The sequence below is a fragment of the Pistacia vera genome, unplaced genomic scaffold (assembly GCF_008641045.1).
Source record: "Pistacia vera cultivar Batoury unplaced genomic scaffold, PisVer_v2 Contig553, whole genome shotgun sequence".
NCBI lineage: Eukaryota > Viridiplantae > Streptophyta > Magnoliopsida > Sapindales > Anacardiaceae > Pistacia > Pistacia vera.
The window spans coordinates 218,936-239,182 of record NW_022196394.1 but is presented as its reverse complement, the minus strand read 5'-3'; the positions used below and the strand labels follow the sequence as shown (position 1 = coordinate 239,182).

General features: G+C 33.6%; 1 protein-coding gene across 1 annotated transcript; it reads left to right on the top strand.

Moving 5' to 3' along the window:
* Positions 1-4,985: 4,985 nt before the first annotated feature.
* Positions 4,986-7,360, top strand: LOC116108110 (WAT1-related protein At4g30420-like). The gene is made up of 7 exons (XM_031394400.1): positions 4,986-5,400; positions 5,489-5,554; positions 5,649-5,765; positions 5,848-6,082; positions 6,175-6,333; positions 6,793-6,944; positions 7,026-7,360. The coding sequence occupies exons 1-7, from the start codon at positions 5,222-5,224 to the stop codon at positions 7,225-7,227; spliced, it is 1,110 nt and encodes a 369-aa protein (XP_031250260.1). The 5' UTR covers positions 4,986-5,221; the 3' UTR covers positions 7,228-7,360.
* Positions 7,361-20,247: the final 12,887 nt, after the last annotated feature.

Here is a 20,247-nt window from a genome sequence, read left to right as displayed (position 1 = left end):
ATGTAGCTTGATTGATTATAAAATATGTTTAAAGTTCAGATTATGACATGGGTTGAAATTGACATGTAATTCGATTTAAACTAGAGGTTTTTGTGGTTTCAGTCTAAGTTAACGATAAGTTAGTGATGTTTCAAGGGAATTAATAAATCTAAAAAAAAAATATATAAACCTCTTTAAGGTACATATAAACTAGGGAAATATATATTTAGGTACTTGTCTTAATCTAATCGTTATGCCAAATTTCATAATTATAATTTAAGTTGATCAACCAATTGTCAACAATTCGATAATCCCTAAGCGTACTATAAAAACTTTCAAGTGGTTTGTGTGATTATCTAGCTTTGATTTGATTTTCTCGAAAAGATTTTCGGACATAATCATAAAATTAGTGTAAAATAGTAAATAAAAACAAGTCCTTCTCTTCTCTCTTCCTTATATAATATATATTATATATATATATATATATTATATATATATTAATATTATATATATATATATATATAATTTGTAAATAATATTTAAAAATTAATATACAACTCAAAAATTTAGATTATCTGTTTTTTTAATTAATTTGAAATCACAAAAAACAAACCCAAACCAAATTTCATTAAGATATATATATGAGGGGAAATATATATCTGGTTATAGTTTGATACTGGTCGTCATTCTTCCAGTGGTGAATGATTGATAATTAAACATCAATAAATCAAAATCATATTTTATCAATCTAATTTGTGTCAAGTCAAAATTGAACATTCATTATATCATTGCTGAAGAAAATTTATTACACAAAACTTCATTAGAAAGCATTTGTATCGACCACCTATCTAATCCCTGTCATCACCCTATTTTAAGATTTTTCAAGCTAATATGAACATTTATTTCTCGTCAAAATATCAAAGTGATTTGGTAAAACGAACAAATTGTCATATTAATTTCTTGCCGGCTCATTAAATAAATGTTGGTTAGGCATAGATTGTGTTGCACAATTTATATAGCCAACTACTAAGACATTAATTGTTACCACACAAGGCCACGTTGAATCTTTATGCTTAACTGTGTTGAACTTTTTTTCGCCTAATTAATGTGGACATTTAATTTCTTCAGGGTGCTGATATTACCAGACCGATATATCGTACATAGTTATGATTTTCCCCTTGAGATTGGAGTAATCACAATGACAACATAAAATAGGAATATATTGGTAATTCTGATATATACAAAGAGAGCGTTTGAGAAATGATGTTTAACTGCAACAAAGAATCGTATATTTGTACAAAATTAGGAATGGTCAAAACTTTCCATAAACTTAAAAGGGCAATTTGTAATTGCCTATAACAATATAAAATAAGGTTTTTAAAATTGTCCTATGTTTAACAAGTAATAAATCTCATTAGTTTATTTAAAGAAATATTTTAAATGAAAATTTTATTTGAAAGCTTTACTATAATAAAATAGTAATTATAGTCTTTACAGGGTTATTTATAGTAACTCTAGTGTGTTTGGCTTTTTTTGGAATGAGCGACTGCCGACTTCAGAATCTCATCAATTCAACCTTCAAACTTATTAATAATTTAATTTAACTTCCAAAAAATATATTAACCCTTTAGTATTGTTGGAGAAGTTTACAGATGTTATTTCCTTCAAACTTAAATAAAATAACCTAATGATCTGTTAAAAAATGAGAGTTAGTTTCTAAAACCAAAGAGTGCTCACTACAAAACAGGCCAAAGATTTTAGGGTTATACTCATATTTTTAAAACTAACTGATACTCACTAAAAAAATGCCAAATACATAGGGTTTATTATTAAAAAAAAAACTTTTAAATTTAACATATGCATAAAAGGAACCCAAATCATGACAACAAAACCAAAAAAAAAAAATATCCTTTATTGAGAATCATAGTTGGAGAGGCCTTGAATTAGGCCCTGGAATAAGATCCTCATGTAAATTGTGTGGGAAAGATTGGGTGTTGTTTGCCACCCCCAAGGTTTAGTGAAAATATCAATTTCCCCCAGATTTTTTAAATTAACATTGGCACCCTTGATGTTACTTTCCGTCAATATTATTTTACTTCTACTTTGGCCATCTCTTATCAAATTGAGGTTTAATGGAAAGACAATCTCCCTCCCCTCGGGCTGGGGTTTGATAATACATTAATACCTTTCATGTGTTAAAGTTAACGGTGGATTACTAATGTTAGCATTGACGTGTTAGTTTTCTAGAGCTGGGGTTTGATCGCTATTTCACTAAATATATAGGGGTGGCTATGAATAACAGAAAAAGATACTACCCCAACAAACCATCTGGGAGATTTGATTACTTCCTGCCTCACGTCCCAAATTATGGGATTCGTATGTATAATTACTTTCTCACATTTTCTTTCCAAAATTTTGTATCCTTAATGCGACCACATTAATAATCCTAACTTTATAAATATGTATTATATATTCTATGAACAACTTCATAAAGTTCATCTATCTTCTTTAATTATTTTAATGAATCAATTAGTATTGCATTAAAACAAAGTAATTATAAATAATGGGAAATATATTTTGATATTTCTTTTCTTATGTCCAGGTTAACTTACGTTCATTTCAACTAATCTTCGGTTTTTATTTAACATTTTACAAGTCCAAATGATCAGTTAAGTCTCTTTGTGTTAGATGACTCTAAGATTCGAATCCAGAAACTTAATAAAGAGATCAAACCTTTTTGACCGAATATATAAATAATTTGTACTCATTTATTACGTTTTCACAATGTAAGGGTTAGGAAACATTTCGTATGTATGTACTATATTGTATAAGAACACTATATAAGAGTAATTAATACAATACAACGCTTGGCATAATCTTAAAAATAGATAATATATTAAGGGCACAATTGAATTAGATGAGAACAGTAAGGGTTCAAAAAAAGTTTCTAATTTCAGGGGGGGCATGTGCACCTGTTGATTGTGTGGGGATGGTGACCCACTTGATATATAAAATATTAATTCAAGCCAAACTGCCAACAAATTGGTACGTGCTCCAAAATCTAGTGGCACATATCATGGCATGATCAAAAAAATTGTTAAGGACGGTGCTACTACAATTAATAGAATGGTCCAAGTTTTAATGTGACATGTCAATATATTATTTCAACTTGTAATAATTGATTAATTAATCCAAAGATTCAAAAAAAAAAAAAAAAACCCATTTCTACAATCATCGATGTGTTATTGCCAGCACTTGCATCCCCAAAAATATGGACCAAATTTGGCAATTTGCTTACCAAATAGCCTTTGATAATTAAAACTCATGACACATCTTCTTGATTGGTACTCAATTTCAACACATTTTACAATTAATATTATCGATTTGTCAAAAATTTTATATAGTAATCATGAGACACAATGGGTCGTTAGTTTTATTCAATTTAATTAAAAAATTAGTTATATTCAGTACGGTATACCAAGCATATCCTTAAAAATGAATATAGTAAATTAGCCTTTGATAATGTACTATATGGTTTTCACCAAACATTACCATAAAAGGCTAGAAAACAATTTTTAAGAAATTAATATAATTTATTGTGAATTTCATACATATTTCAAAAGCTAACTTTGAAATATTTAACAAATTAATAAAATTTGGACCTTAGCCCATTAGAGGTTGTAATTCACAGCCCATTTATGTATGAGAGATATTGCCTAGTCCCTATGAACTGAAATCTCTAAGCCCAAAAGGGATTCAAATTATTAAAAATTAAAAGAAAAATTGCTAGTTAGAATATTGAGTTATCTAGTTGTTCATAAAAAAAATTAATAACCTCAGCTTCATCAAAAGATGATAAGCCACCATATTATAAAATTAAGAAATGAATCTGGACATAGAAGAATAGAAGGGAATTAAAATGGGACAAGAAGAATATCCATTGCATAACAGTATTATTACTATATAATATAAAATAATAATAAAAAGCTGACATAATGAGTAAATCCATGTGGAATATATATAATTATATATTCAGATGAAATCGACAAACGGATATTGAAATTCATTTAATGATCTTTTATTGACAGGGTGCCAAATCAATAACCCATCACTGCCAACTTAGACCACATGCTTAATAGAGTGAGAATAATATTCATGGGAAATTAATATTTCAATTTAGTTATATGGTAAATAAAAATGTGTTTATCTTTCAACATATACTGTGTAACATTCTAACGTTAATATAGATAATCAATTAAATATAATATTAGATTTTTTTTTTTTAAGTAGAATGTTTGTTTCATATTATAAATATAACGTTTAAGGTTTCATAAATGTGTTTTAGTCGAATTTGCTAAGTTATTTTACGATTTAAAAAATAAATCGTATCATGTATGTTTGAAAGTATGGAATGTAAAATTCGGATTCCTCGAGAGCTTCCTCAATTTGTTGTTACGTTTTTCTAACTAAAGGAGTGACGAATTTGAAGCCCGTGAAGTATCTCTAAATAGCTTAGCGGTTCACTTGAAACTTTTTAATGTATTACTTAAGAGGTCATAAGTTCGAATTCATATTACTACTAATAAGGAGTAACTACTGAAGGTTTATCTGACCGTTAACTTCAAAGTCTTGAAGACTAGTTCAGATACGTGCAAACTGTTTTGGACACTTTGAATAAAAAAATAAAAAATAAAAATTGAAGGCCGTGGATGATATAGATGTAACCAGACAGGCTGTTTAACGTGGTGACAAACAATAATTGTTTAGATTTGTTGAATGAATTTGAAGAGTGTTGCATATGAAGCATGTGACAGCAGAGTCAGAATCGGAAGTTTCCTTTGGCTTATATTGGAAATGTTACGCGGAGCCACATCAGATACCTAAAATGTTACGTGGAGCCACATCAGGTACTTAAACGTGTCCCCTTTTCCATGTGATTTCATGGCTTATATGTTCCTATAAATATTACAAAACTGAAATTGCTTGTAGTCGCAGTATCCAAACATTTACCACAAAACCTTGATTCCAAATTAAAGAAAATCCATCGATATCCTACCGATTCCAAAACCAGCCCAATTCCATAATTCAGATTAATTGTCTTCTTCCACTAGCATTTTTTTTTTTTTTTTTTTTTGTTCACATGGGCATGCTTGAAAGTATATATATATAGAAACAACGAGCTGTACTACTTTCAAATGTCACTCAAATTATTGATTTTCTAAGTTGATCTTGCTGGTAAAAAATGGGTGGTTTAAGAGATCAAAAGCCGGCAATGGCGATGTTTGCTTTACAATTTACCTATGCTGTTGTGGCTCTCTCCACAAGAGCGGCTCTCCTGCAAGGAATGAGCCCTAGAGTTTTCACAGTTTACAGGCAAGCCATTGCAACTTTAGTCATTGCTCCCATTGCTTATTTCTCAAGGTAAATATAATGGCAACTCTCTCTATCTAATTTTTATTTCAATCAATTTGTTAATTGCTTTAATTTGTGTTGTGTTTATAATTGGCAGGGGAAAGTCAAGTTGTTCTATGGGATTAAAGAGCTTTTCTTTGATATTTTTGACCTCACTTATAGGGTATTATCATATGTGCTTTAATTTAACTTCTTCCTTTATTATTATTATTATTATTATTATTATTTTTTGGTTAATTAATTTTGAGTTGTCACAGGGTAACGATAAATCAGAACATTTATTTTGAGGGATTATATTTAGCTTCATCATCCATGGCAAGTGCAATGGGCAATCTAGTCCCCGCTATCACTTTTGTAATGGCATCCATTGTTGGGTAATTAAATAATAATTGTCAAACTTTAATTTGTTTAATTAATTAATAGAATATAACATAAATTTTTTATCTGATTTTGTAGGTTGGAGACAATAAATATTAAAAGCATTAGAAGCATTGCAAAAATTATAGGAACATTATTCTGTGTGAGTGGAGCCATTTGCATGGCAATTCTGAGAGGCCCCAAGCTTCTGAATTCAGAAATAATGCCACCACAGAAATCTTTATTTGCCTCTGGAAATAATGAGACCTGGTTGTTGGGTTGTCTCTTTCTCTTTGCAAGTGCTTGTTGCTGGTCACTTTGGCTGATTTTACAGGTATTTTGTTTTAATCGAAATTTCTCTTTCAAGTTCAATGCTTCAAAATTTTATGGATAGATAATATTTGTATTATAATTTTTTAATTGCAGGTTCTAATTTCAGCCAGCTATCCTGACCACTTATCTTTGTCAGCTTGGATGTGTTTCTTGGCAACTCTTCAGTCAGTAATACTTACATTATTCATTGAGCCAGATCCTGAAGCATGGAATTTTAATTCATTTCTTGAAATTGGTTGCTGTTTCTTCTCAGTAAGTATAAGTTCAGATAATTTTTTTACAAAATCGAAAAAAAAATATTATATTAACCCACCACGGCCAGAAAAATAGTATAAGACAACCAATACCTGGATGACTGAGTGATTCAATAGAGATTCTTGGGTGTATTACTCAAGAGATCCTGAGTTCGAGTCCCTGCTCGATTGCTAATAAGGGTAGACACTGGAGCTCTTACGTACCCAACCGGTAGTTCTAGAGTCCCGATGGATTAGTTGAGGTGCACCTGGACACCTCCAGCCATTAAAAAAAAAAAAAAGTATGAGACAACAGAAATTTAATAGTGTATTTCTAGTGATAATATATGTAATCCGAGACGTAAAATGTCAATTACTGCATCAGAAAACACCATATTTCTAGTGACAATATATGCAATTGTTAAATTTGTCATTCAACACAATGCCTGTCGTAAATTTTTCTCAATGTGTGCAACAGGGAATTATAGGCTCAGGAGTTTCATTCATTGTTCAAGCTTGGTGCGTCTCAAAAAGGGGTCCCGTCTTCTCTGCAATGTTCAATCCTCTATGCACAGTTATTGTAACCATCTTGGCTGCTTTGTTACTAAACGAGGAGATTTACACTGGAAGGTAACATATATATTCAAAATAACCATGAAAATGAAAATTCTCTCGCGCAAACATCTTTCTTTATTTATTGTTTCATGGCAGTCTGATAGGTGCAGTTGGAGTAATTCTTGGATTATATATTGTGCTATGGGGCAAAGCCAGAGACAATAATGTAGGAGAAGATAAGAATGAAAAGTTACAGATTGAAGATTTAGAGAAAACAAGATGCAGCAATGATTTAGAGGAGCCTCTTCTGTCTGATAAAACAAGAAATGTTAACGAAATTGATGTAGTACACTGCTAATTTTTGTCCTTAATTTTGTATTTTTCAGTTTTGTTTTTATATAATAATTAGAATTAATTATTGTAGACAGAAGAGACCTACATACATGATTGGTCAACTCTTGTTACTAAATTTAGTTGATAATTTTAAATTATTGGAGCCAACAATCTTTATATAGAAATCTTAATAAATTATTTCTTCATCTTTTTGTTCTGATTTGAGACTCAATTCTGTCGGGTATGCATGATATGTAACATAACATTTTTGTGTCATGTCGTCGTTATATTTTATATTCCTTTTCTTTCTTTTATTTTACAATTAACACAATTTATAATCATTAACATGAATATAAAATGAGTAAACAACTTTTTTCCACCCTAATGACTTAATGATTTTTCCCATACACAGACTTTTAAAATACCATTTTATTACCCAAATTTATATTCCGTTTTTTATTTTAACATCGTTGCGACAATTCCACCACCATCCTCTTCCTCTATCATCACTCACCAAAACTCCTCAAACCTTACTTTGTCGATCTTGTCAATCGTCAGCAATACAGCGATTAGGGTTAACATAGCTGCCCCTCCTAAGTCAAATTTTGATCAATTCTAACCACCAATATCCGACCTTCCACCAAGCTAAGGGATTTGATATGGTTGTGAGAGGTTGTCTCAGCTCAATTATTTGTTTGAAGAAGGAAAAAAAAAAAAAAATAATCAAAGCTGTATCAGACAAATAAAACTTGGGACCCTATATAATTACAATACAAGTCAGTATTGGGAATGAGAGATCTCACATGAATCTTGGAACGAGAAAAGATGTAATACTAGTTATCAGAGGAATTACAAGCAACGATGTGATCCTAACTTTGTATTCGAACCCATCTAAAAGTTATTTTGATAGATTAATTTAATTATCATTTTATAATTAAAGAGAGATTGTCAAATCAAATTACATGCATTAATGTATTAATTTATATTCAAATTGAAATGAATCTTGGAAACAGAGTAACAATCATACATAAGCTTAAGTTTTATGGGCTTAAGATGAAGTTATCCCACAACAATCATAAGCTTAAGTTTAAGGGGTTTCAAGGAAAATTATCCCACAACAACACGTCGTGGCCTTTCAGATAAATCATAGGAAAAGATTTCTAACTGGAAATCGAACCTGGAATTGTTGATTGAAACCATGCACAACCTTTTTGGTTTGCCTTACTGTTGGACTATCCATCAGTGGGTCATATTTACTTTGATTGATGCTAAAAACATTTTTTCTTAACTGATTAAATTATTGATTACAATGTTTCGAGTTGATAAAAATTATAGTGATCAAACTGCAATTTAATTTGACAAGAAAAAAAAAAATTACTTCACTTAAATTACATGGAAAGAGGGAGAAGGATTTAAATCGAGTAACATAAATCGAATGATAGTATTCAAGTCAAAATCAAGCACCAATACAACAATTCGTGAAGACCCTTTTCTTTAAAAGTCCAAAAAGGGATCCTCTCTTATCTGAAGTTAATCGTCCAATCAACATGTTGAAAGTTTTTGTGACGTGTAGATTTAAACTTTAGTTGTGATTAGTACTTATCTTTTAAATTAAGCAGAGGATGTTCATGAATCTTGTAATGTGCCCACATACAAGTTTATAAAAATAATAACAAAAAACATATAATAAATGTCGTAAGACACACATGGTTCACCCAATTGTACTAGGCAGTATAGAGAATGTTTTACTATGAGTCAAAAGGAGTACAACTTTGCAAACACACAACTCATGATTACAAAGGCCCTATCTCTCAAACAATGGACGTTATCCTANTTCTGGTTTGGAGAAATACTAAAGACTCCTAAGAACCCTAGAACTCAAAATTTTAGAAAACCCCCAATTTCTATGAAACCCTAGAATTTAATTTTCTCAAATTTGGATCTCACGACTCGCTTTAGGCTCTAAGGTGAAACCGCTCTGATACCACTGTTGTAATAACACACTCACAAACCACATATTATAACCAAATAAGACGCATCCACAAAAGATTAAGAACACCACAATTTTTACCGTGGTTCACCTTTCCAAGATTGGGAAGGCTACGTCCACGTTGAGCTCCGGAAACGTCGAAGCCCACTGCACTATTAGGAAAGCAGTTTACAGATTATAGACGCAAGATCGAAAGATTCAATCAAACCCGAAATCACCCTATCTGGTAACTAATAGCCCTAGAAACTATACACTAAGAATCCCAGCCAACCAAAAGACAAAACCTCTCAAACAGAATGACAAATCAATCACTCAACCTGTTACACAGAACCAAGATTTCAGAACCAAGGATGAACCCTAGCAGAGCAAATACCTAACCCTGTTTCAATCAAAAAACAAAAACCCTTGAAACTAAAGAGAAAAAGTTCACTTATATATCGTTGACCAAGATGGACTAAGCATAGCCGTTGGATCTTCTCAAAACTGCTGGTCCAGATTCATGCTTGAAACGACAGCGTGTTGGTTAAGAGACACGGCACCGTTTTGGTCTTCACACTTACATATTGAAATTGATACAAGGACTGGTTCTAATACAAATTATTCTTACAGACCATTTACTCTTTTTACAGGACATTGTTGAGAAACGTTTTGAAGCCTCTTTCTTCTGTAATATCTTTGTCATCCAAATTAAGAGATGAAAGGTGAGAGCTCAGGTCAGAATCTGCATGATGATTAGCAATTCTTTTATGTCCAATGGAAGAAGCCTATTTCTTTTGCAACTTCTCCTTCACCTTGAGCTCTTGAGCTCTTGAGCTCTAAGCATTCGGGCAATGGTGCCTACTTGCTCCTTAAGATCATTTAACTCTTCCTAGATCCTAAGGTTAGGAAATTCCCAAGGTGGGGGTGGTGATGAAGAGCTGGTTTTGTTGGACATTAGGGTGGTTAGAGTTTAGGTGGTGTTTGGTGAGTGTTTGAGGTCTAAGTGGTGTTAGGGAAAGAGAACCAAAGTTTCAATGAAACTTTGTCTCTTTTGGGAAGTGTTTGCAGGTTGTAAGTGGGTAAATGGTGAAGTTTTTGGGACATGTGGTAAGTGTTTAAGGTGAATATAGGTGTATGGAGATGTGTTTGCACACTGGAGGTGAAAGAAGAACACACAAAAGCCAAACTCAACAGGTTTCAAAAATTCCAGTCAACTAACATAAATTTCAACATGAACAAATAGAAAAAGATAGAAATCTCACTCACTAACCCAAGCTTTGATACCACTTGAACTGTATGTGATGAGTTTGAGTGAGATAATGTCAAGCCAAGCTGCAACTGCACAAAACAACTCCAAGGATTTTCGGCCAAAACTATATTCACCATGCACAATCTCAGCTAACCCAACAACTATAACTAAACAACAATACACAACATGAAAATGAAGATAATTGTTGATAAAATCCAAGGCCTAAAGGTTACACCACTAACCAAGGAGATCCACTACCAACCCTTAGCAAAAGTTGGATAAAGGAGAAGAATACTCTTGAGAGCAACCAAATTTCATTCATCAAATCTAAGTTTTACATGGAAAATTCGGACCTTATATAAGGCCTTACAAAAGTTTCCCTAATTACAAAAGATCTAAGTCATCCATGTGGCATAAAGCAACCCTAGGTAATAACAACCATACATGTGGCGGCCTAAGGAGATTTTGAAATTCAAAAGTGTTCAAATAACCTAGGAAAATACAAACAAAGAATAATATAAAATAAAAGAAGTCAATCCTAGGAGAAATCAAANAGAGCCTTTGTTTTTGAGTTCGATTGCTAGGTTTTTGTTGTGTTTTGGAGTGACTTTAATTTGTTGATTGGTTGTAGTTTTTTTCTGGTTATTTTCCCTATTACCGACCACTGATTTTCCTTGCCACTGTTGTCGCCCACCATCTGTGTTTTGGGGTGAATTTGATTTGTTGATTGGTTGTAGGGTGAGTTGACTGTGTGGTGGTATGGAATGGGGTCGTTTTGTCGACTGTGGTGGCAGTTTGGGATGGGGTGGCTTGGAATGGATTGTGGTGGTTTGGAATGAGGTGAAAGGTAGTTTAGTAATAGTACTCTCTGCTCTTGTGTCTGAACCAAATCCTCACCGACGGCGTTCATTTAAAGGTGAGAATTTGGAATAAATGGAATCGAGGATATTTGTTTGGGATTTTGCCAAACCTCGGGTAGGAATATGTCATTTACTCTATATAAAAATTAAGTATAAGAATCAAATTTTATTCATAAGATTTTATTTATTAGTGTAATATCTAGCCGTCACATAATTTTTGAAATTGTTAAATATTGTTTATTTACTATCATTGTCAACTTTTCTAAAAAATAATAATCAATTTGAGATTAAATTACTATAAAATAATATAATTTCTGAAAGATCCTATTTTTAAGGCCGAATAAAATAAATATATTATCATCTCTGATTAATTAGTTTATCTTGTTTCTAAACGAGTCTGAATATTTTCATCATAATAATTTATAATCTTTATTTAATTATCATCTTCGTTTATCTAATGTGCATGATTTAGAGCAATCAAAGAATAAATTAGCAAATGGGTTGTGTAGTCAACAATGTCTCTCTGGATTTTATTAGTATAATTATCTCAAATTCTATGTGTAATAATTTAATAGATTTAATTATTTTTCAGTTTTAAAATTATATCGAAATACTTTAATTACCACTTTTAATGTGGAGACAAGACAGTGTCAATTTATAGACGTTTATTTATTTATTTTATATGGTTTTATATAGATATAAGTATATATTTAGTGAAATTATAAAAGGTAAAGTGCCTACAATCATTTTGTTAATATGAAAATTTAAAACTATAAAATAAAAACGGCCTTGGGCCATCCAAACTTATGAGGAAGAGGCGGGCCGATGATCATCGCTATTGCTATTGGTGCATTTTTAATAGTATTTCGACACATATAAAATGGATTAAAAACCACAAATTAGTATTAAAATAAATAAAATTTTAATATAAAAAATGCTTTTGTGAAACAATAAGTGAGGACATTTTAGAAATATATGTNTGCTAGATTTAGTAAGGTGTTGATTAATGGCTAGCGGAGATGGCCAAAAATATTTAGGGGAAACTTTCCCCATATTGTTGACCAATCTCCACATTTATTTCTAAACTTATCGATGGATATCACTTATTGGAGAACCGCAGAGGGTAAGCCAACCACATTTTTATCGAAGTAAACTTGGTGGGATTTAGCCAATGCAAACATGCGAGTGAGCTGGAGCACTATCATATGGAATAGTACATGTATCCCCAAACACTCCTTTATTCTCTGACTTGCTATCAAGAGAAAACTATTGACTCAGGATAGGATGCAAGCTTGGAAAGGGTCGGATGACTTAGCTTATGTCCTATGTGGTAACGCAATGGACACTCATGACCATCTCTTCTTTGATTTCCCTTTCTCGCAACCCATTTGGAGAGTTGCTCAATCAAATGGTCATTTCTACGCTAATGTGATTGGCTAGGATAACATGGTTGTTTGGGTTGCAAACAATCCAAGATTGAAGAACATTAGAGCTGTGATAGGAAAGCTTTTATTTGGGGCGGTTGTGTATCTTATTTGGCAAAAAAGGAATATGCGTCTATTCAAAGAAAAATTCAAGAGCATTAACTACAAGAAACATCAACTTGTTGAGGTTGTCAGACTAAGGTTAAGTAGCTTAAAGCTAAAAGATACAACAAGAACTCGTAAAGTGGTTGAAGAATAGAGTCTTCCAAAAGATTGTATTATTAGTAGAAATCCTACCAACAGTCAATCTTATGAGCAAGGATAGGAAAATTCAAGGATTGTCTGCTCCTTATCCTTGTGGGAATTGTAGCTTTATGGTGATCCTTTCCTGGCAAATTCAGATGGTTGCTAAGAGGGTTGATCGGAGATCTTTGGGAAGGTTGGTTGACTAAGATTGTGGATATTGGTTGAGATGGTGGATTCAATGGATCTGTTTTGGTTTGTATATGTTTTATCTTCCTTGCAGGTACTTGCTGTGTGGATATAGGGATAGGACCCTTTTCGATAAGGGAACCATTGGGATCAAGGGTGTTTTCTCACAGGCAGGAGATGTGTAGGTTGCCTGTTTGTAGCTGTAATATAAGGATTGGTGGGGCTGATGGTTTTGATGATTATGTTGGGATGGATAATAGCAGCTGGAAGTTACCAAATATTGTGTTAGTTGGTGCTATTGTGGTCAGAATCTATAAATATAAAGGGCAGTATAGTGGTCTCCTAGAAACTTTTTTCTTTTGTTATCTAAGTGGTTATTTTGGTGACTATGCAGATATGAACTTCACTAGGGTTTTGTTGCATTGGTTAGGTTGGACAGCAGTTGTTTATGGTTGTTTATGCTTTAATTTTTTCTATCTATGTATAGGGCTGGATTGCAATAGATTAGATCACTGCTTATATGTTTTTCCCCTACTTTTGCTTGTGATAATTGTACTAAAATTTTATATGACAGAATATGTTGTCTTGGGATTGCTGGTTATATTAGCTTCTTGTGTAGTGTTGCAGTTCAGGGGCATCATGTTCCTTTTGCTGGTTTTTGTAGATTCTGTTGTCTGTGTAAAGGGTCTGCTATTCTTTTGTTTTTGTAGCAAGCTAGAGTGTTGTTTGCTATGCTATAGTTTGCTTTGCTATTGGGCTCCAGGTTTGGTCATCTTTCTTTGGTGACCTTTTTTTGTTTTGTTTCGCAGCACCTTGGATTGTCAAGGGGTTGGCTTTAGGTAATAAATTATGTAATAGAACTAAGAAATGAAATGGGAATTGGTTGATGTTTTTCTATATTCCTTCGATAAAAGAAAAATACACATATATACACAAAAGAGAGAATAAAATCTTGCTAATTATAAGCCTATTATAACGTGATCCTATATCAAAGAGATATTTCCTAAAGTAAAAAAGTCAACAAATAAATGAAATAAATACATATAATCTTGTGATAATGTAGAAGATTCATAATACTCCCCCTCAAGTTGGAGAGTGAATATCATGAAGTCCCAACTTGTTACGTAACGTCACAAATTGGTCCTTTCCTAAAGCTTTTGTAAACACGTCCGCCAATTGTAAGCGTATGGGCATGTACGAAGGACTAATCATTCTGGCTTGTAGTTTCTCTCTAACAATGTGGCAGTCTATCTCAATGTGCTTTGTACGTTCATGGAAAACGGGATTTGTTGCGATGTATAAGGCTGCCTGATGTCACAAAATAAAGGTGTAGGAGTTGGTTGTGCAACCTTTAAATCTTGCAATATGTAATGTAACCATGTCAACTCCAAACATGTGTTTGCCATGGCTCGGTATTCTGCTTCTGCAGATGATCTAGAGACATTGGCTTGTTTCTTGGATTTCCATGAGATGAGAGAATCTCCAAGAAAAATGCAATATCCTGTAACTGATCTTCTTATGGCACAACACCCTCACCAATCTAAATCGCAAAATGCCTTAAGAGTAAGACTGTTTGTAGAAGAAAATAGTAAACCTTGACCAGGATTACCCTTGATGTATCTAAGAATCCGTAAAGCTACATCCCAATGGGGCTTTTTGGGTTCATGCATGAATTGACTCAATGTGCGAACAGAGTATACTATGTCAGGCCTTGTCACAGTAAGATAAATCAATCTATCAACCAACCTTCTATATTTAGTTGGATCACTTAATAAAACCCCATCTGTAGGAGTAAGCTTCAAATTTTGCTCCATCAGAAACTTGTTTGGACGTGCACCAAGAAGTCCTGAATCTTGTAAAATGTCTACTGCATATTTCCTTTGAGCCATGAAAATTCCCTTTTTTGATCAAGAAAATTCAATGCCTAGAAAATATTTTAAGTCATCGAGATCTTTCATGCGAAAGTGTTTGAAGAGAAACTTCTTGAGATGTTCCATTTCTTGAAGATCACTGCCTGTAAGGAGTATATCATCAACACAGATAAGGACTACAATAGAAGAAGTACCTCTATCTTTGGTGAAAAGGGAATAATCGGCTTATTGACTGCTGATAACCAGCTTTTTGAATGGCAGCAAAAAAGGTAGAAAATCAGTTTCTTGATGCTTGTTTGAGACCATAGAGGGATTTATTAAGCCGACATACAAGGTTCTCCCCCTGTCGACGAAGACCAGGTGAAGGTTCTATATATGCTACCTCCTGTAAATCACCATGAAGAAAAACATTTTGGACATCTAACTGATGAATGAACCAGTGACGTGTGAAAGCAACAGTAAGAAGGCAACAGAGCGTAATTAGCTTGGCTGTGGGAGAGAAGGTTTCATGGTAATCAATACCTTCAACTTAAGTATATCCCTTAGCAACAAGGCGAGCTTTATGATGCTCAATAGTGCCATCAAATCGATATTTGATTTTGTAGACCCCACTTGCAGCCAATGGGTTTATGACCAACCGGTAGAGGAACCATACTCCAAGTGTTATTATGTTCTAATGCTATTAATTCAGCTTTCATCGCATTTTGCCAATGTAGATCAAGAATAGCTTGATCATAAGAGTGAGGTTCGGTATAACCTGTAATGTTAGCTAGAAAGGTACAGTAGGCAAAATATAAACAAGAATATGAAAGAAAATGAGAAAGAGGATATCGAGTACGTGATGCTAAACTTGGTGTCGAGGTTGAATGATTGGCTTGAGCAGACAAAATGTAGTCTTTGTGCCATGTCAGAGGTTGCTTTGGACGAGTGGATTGACGTATAGGGGGATTAGGGGAAGCTGGTGAGTTTGTATGTAACGGAGGGGAAAGGTTAGGCGTATTGGAAGAAAGAGCTGTTTCTGGTGAAGTTTCAGTCAACTGAGATTGTAAATGCTCAGAATCTATTCCTTGAGTTTCGTTGTTTTCTGTTAAAGGAATATGAGCATGACGAGGACTTGGCGGTTGATCATGAAGAGATGATGAAGGGAAAGGTGAAGTGTCTAGGTTAGAATCAAAAGGGAAAAGCAAGCTGTTTGTGGCATCTTGCAAAAAATTTGGTGGCATCATGCAAAAAATTTGGTAAAACATAACCAGAATCAAGTTGAGAAAAAACCGAAGGAAATGTGGTTTTGCAAAATTTGACATCTCGACTAACAAAAAATTTTTGTGTCTCCAAATCATAAAGTTTGTAACCCTTTTGACCAGTGGGGTACCCAATAAAAATGCATTGTTTAACACGTGGTTCAAATTTATGAATGGCATGAACAACAGTTTCATAACATAAACAACCAAAAATTTTAAATGATTGAGTGATGGTGAACAATTGTTCAAAAGTTCGAAAGGTGATTTGTTGGATAGCAATGGTGTAGGGAGTCGATTAATGAGATATACAGCTGTCAATATGCATTCACCCCAAAAAATAAGAGGAAGTCTATGTCAAGTGGAAGTAGGTATTTTGTGTTATATATATGACTGGTCTCGGTGTGTAGGGTATATTTTTAAGGTAGAAAACTAAGGTGGTTGGAGTATTTAAGAAATTCAAGCAGTTGGTGGAAACTAAACAAGAAAGACTATCAAAACCTTGAGAAGTGACAATGGCACTGAATAACTTCTCAAGAGTTGAAATGATTTGCAAGGAGGTTGGAATCAGACATCAATTCAGTAGCCCTTATACTCCACAGCAGAATAGAGTTAGGGAGAGGAAGAATAAAACTGTAGGAGATGGCAAGATGTATGGTGGCTGAGAAAAAACTTTCCAAAATTCTTCTGGCAAAGGTTGTTAATTAATATAGGGGTGTATTTGCTTAACAAACTTCACACAAGAACCTTGATCAACCAAACCCATTTGAAGTCTGGACTAGAGTAACGCCAGCTGTGGATAACCTTAAAGGTTTTGAAAGATATGCTATGTTTAGTACCAACTACAAAGAGAACAAAGCTGGATGATAAAGCTTTGATAGGAATTTTATTGGCTATAGCAACCAATCCAAAGCCTATAGGGTATACATTCCTGAGTCAAAGAAAATTCTTATTTCCAGAGATGTTAAAGTTGATGGAATGGAGTCTGGAATTGCGGGAAGGTAAGGTTGATGTAGAATCAAGACCCAATAATTGAGCACCAACTAATCAGTTTGAAGAAGATCAAAGGGATGAATATGATGAAGAAGTTTCTGTCAGAGGAACAAGATCTCTAGCTGATGTGTATGACAGATGCAATGTGTCACAAATGGAACTTAAACTACTCAATTAGCAAAGTCAGAAGCCGGGGACTACCATGAGAGGAGGAGTTAGCATGATAGAAAAGAATCAGACCTGGAAGCTTTGGACAGACCAAAAAACAGAAAAGTGATCCAAGTCAATGGTTTTCAAGAAAAAGCTAAATATGGATGGTTCAGTTCATAAGCATAAGGCTAGGTTGGTTGTTAAAGGATTGTTCAGCAATATGAGTAGATTCTTGGAGACTTTGCACCAGTTGCCCGGCATGATACCATCAGATTGCTGCTTGCTGGCAGCTCATTTCCTAGAAAATTCATCAATTGGATGTCAAATTTGCCTTCTTAAATGGGCTGGTTGAATGAGGAGATTTATGCTGACAACCAGAAGGGTATCAGATTCAAGGAGGAGAGGGAAAAGTTTACCTATTGAAGAAGGCCTTATATGGCCTAAAATAGGCACCAAGGGCTTAGTATAGTAGGATTAATAACCACCTGATCAGTTTAGACTTGTGAGAAGTCCAATGAGACACTGTATGTTAGAGAAGTTGAAGATAATGTGATGATCATTTCTCTGTATATAGATGATCTTTTGGTGACTGGAAGCAAACATGCTCAATTTAGGAGTTCAAGAAGTCCATGCACAATGAGTTTGAAATGACAGACTTAGGGGAAATGTCATACTTCCTTGGGATGGAAATTGATCAGGGTGCAGATGGAATTTTCGTGAACCAAAAGAGGTATGCAAGTGAAGTTCTTAAGAAATTTAGCATGGAGAATTGTAAACAAGTGGATTTACCATTGGTTCCAAATGCGAAATTATCAAAGAATGATGAGACTAAAAGATTGATGAAGGGTTGTATAGGAGCTTGATTAGTTGCTTGCGTACTTGAAGCAGCCAGGCCAGACATAATGTATGCCACGAGTATGTGGTCTAGATTTATGAGTCAACACCATAGAGACTCATTTCAATGCTGCAAAAAGGGTGCTGGATATGTGAAGGGCAGCACTGACTTTGGGGGGCGGTTTAGAAGATCAGAAGACTTCAAATTGGGGTTTTTCTGACAGTGATTGGCTGGTTCAACAGATGACATGAGAAGCACTTTAGGGTATGCATTTTTCTTGAATTTTGGTGCAATATGTGGATTATTAAGAAGTAAGAAATTGTGGCTCAATCCACAGCATAAGCAGAATATATCTCGGTTGCCGTTGTTGTGAATCAAGCCATTTGGCTAAGGAAAATACTAGAAGATTTGAAGTTGAAACAAGTAAAGCCTGCCATCATGTGTGATAAACAATCAACATGGCAATGGCTAAAAATGCAGTGCATCATGGACGTACAAAGCACATAAAAATAAGTTTCATGCAGTAAGAGAGGCTGAGCAAAATGGTGAAGTGGAACTGATTCACTGTAGGGGTGAATTTAAGTGGCTGACATTATGACTAAGGCTATTTCCAAAGCCAAGTTTGAAGATTTCAGACTCAGCATTGGTGTTTCAGCAAAAATATCAAGGAGGAGTGTTAAATTGGGATATTTTGCTAGAAATGTAAAAGTTGTAAGTAGTTTTTGAACTTTCTGGCGCCAAAAGGGAACTGCAATCTGCCGTCTCTGTTTGTTTATTGAGAGCTATATGTTGATTTTGTGATAGATTTAGGTGTGTATAATCGGGATATATGGGACTTGTCCATAATGGTTGTTGTAGCAGGTCTTAACGTATGGTTTAAGATTAATGTTGTGTAAAATATCCCTACAAAGGGTTGTAAACAGTGGATATTTTGCTTTATTTGTTTGTTGAAAAACTTGGTTATGCAATAAAATAAAAAAGAACACTTCTCTTCAATTTCGACTATTTCTTTTCTTAGTATCTCGGCATTAACCCAACACAAAGTTTGGCGACAACTATATAAATTGTCTCCTTCCATATTAAAAGGCATGTGGCAACAAAATAAACTCTAAATAGGTAAAAACAGAAGCTATTACTGTCCCTTTGCGACTGAAAGCAGGCCTGCAATATCAATGTAGCTGTGATCTTCGGGATCTTTATCCATACACAACCTTACAGAAGCGCGGTGAAGCAGGCTACAACTGCAATTAACAGAAGAATGATCAAGCTAACCAGCTCCTGACAAGAGAGCACTTAATTAGGTTAAGTTTAGACTGTTTTTGTAGCATTTGTAAGGTGTAACATAGAAACTTTAAGTGCTGTTCTTATGTAACAAATGCTTGTGAGTGTATCTATCAAGTGATTCTTAAAGTGCTTTTAGGGATAAAAAGTATTTTAAAAAACACTGCAAGATTAAGGTAAAAGGCTTTATGTAACTGGAAAAAAATTAAAGAAACCGTAGACAAGATCGAAAAGTAATACAAATTAAAAAATAATAATAACACTAAACCCATTACTTTTATTTTTTAGTTTTTTTATCACTGTTCAATTTGATCAAGATTATTATAATAATTCTCAAACATATCTTTAAGATTTATTGCAACGAAAACTTAAAATAAGGTTTTTTTTAAATTATTCTAAGACAAAAAAATCAAACAAGGGCATCTGAAAGTGTATTTATGCCATTAAAGCATGTCTTGAGGAAACTGGCTTCTCTCTTTCATCAATGGTCATAGTTTTTTTTTTTTTTTTTTACTTCGCTGAGTGAAGAACGAGAGCTTAGCTCAATATACAAACAAGAAAGCAAGACTGGCCAGGAACTGAATAGTCTTTTTTATCAGAAGAGTTTAAAGAGATTTAACTTCCTCTCTCTTTATAACAAACTTTAGTAATTTTCTGAGGATAGTTACCAAATATTATAAATAAAATCTAGTGATTTCTTATATTATTAGGAATTAACAACTTTTCCCCACCCAAATAACGGT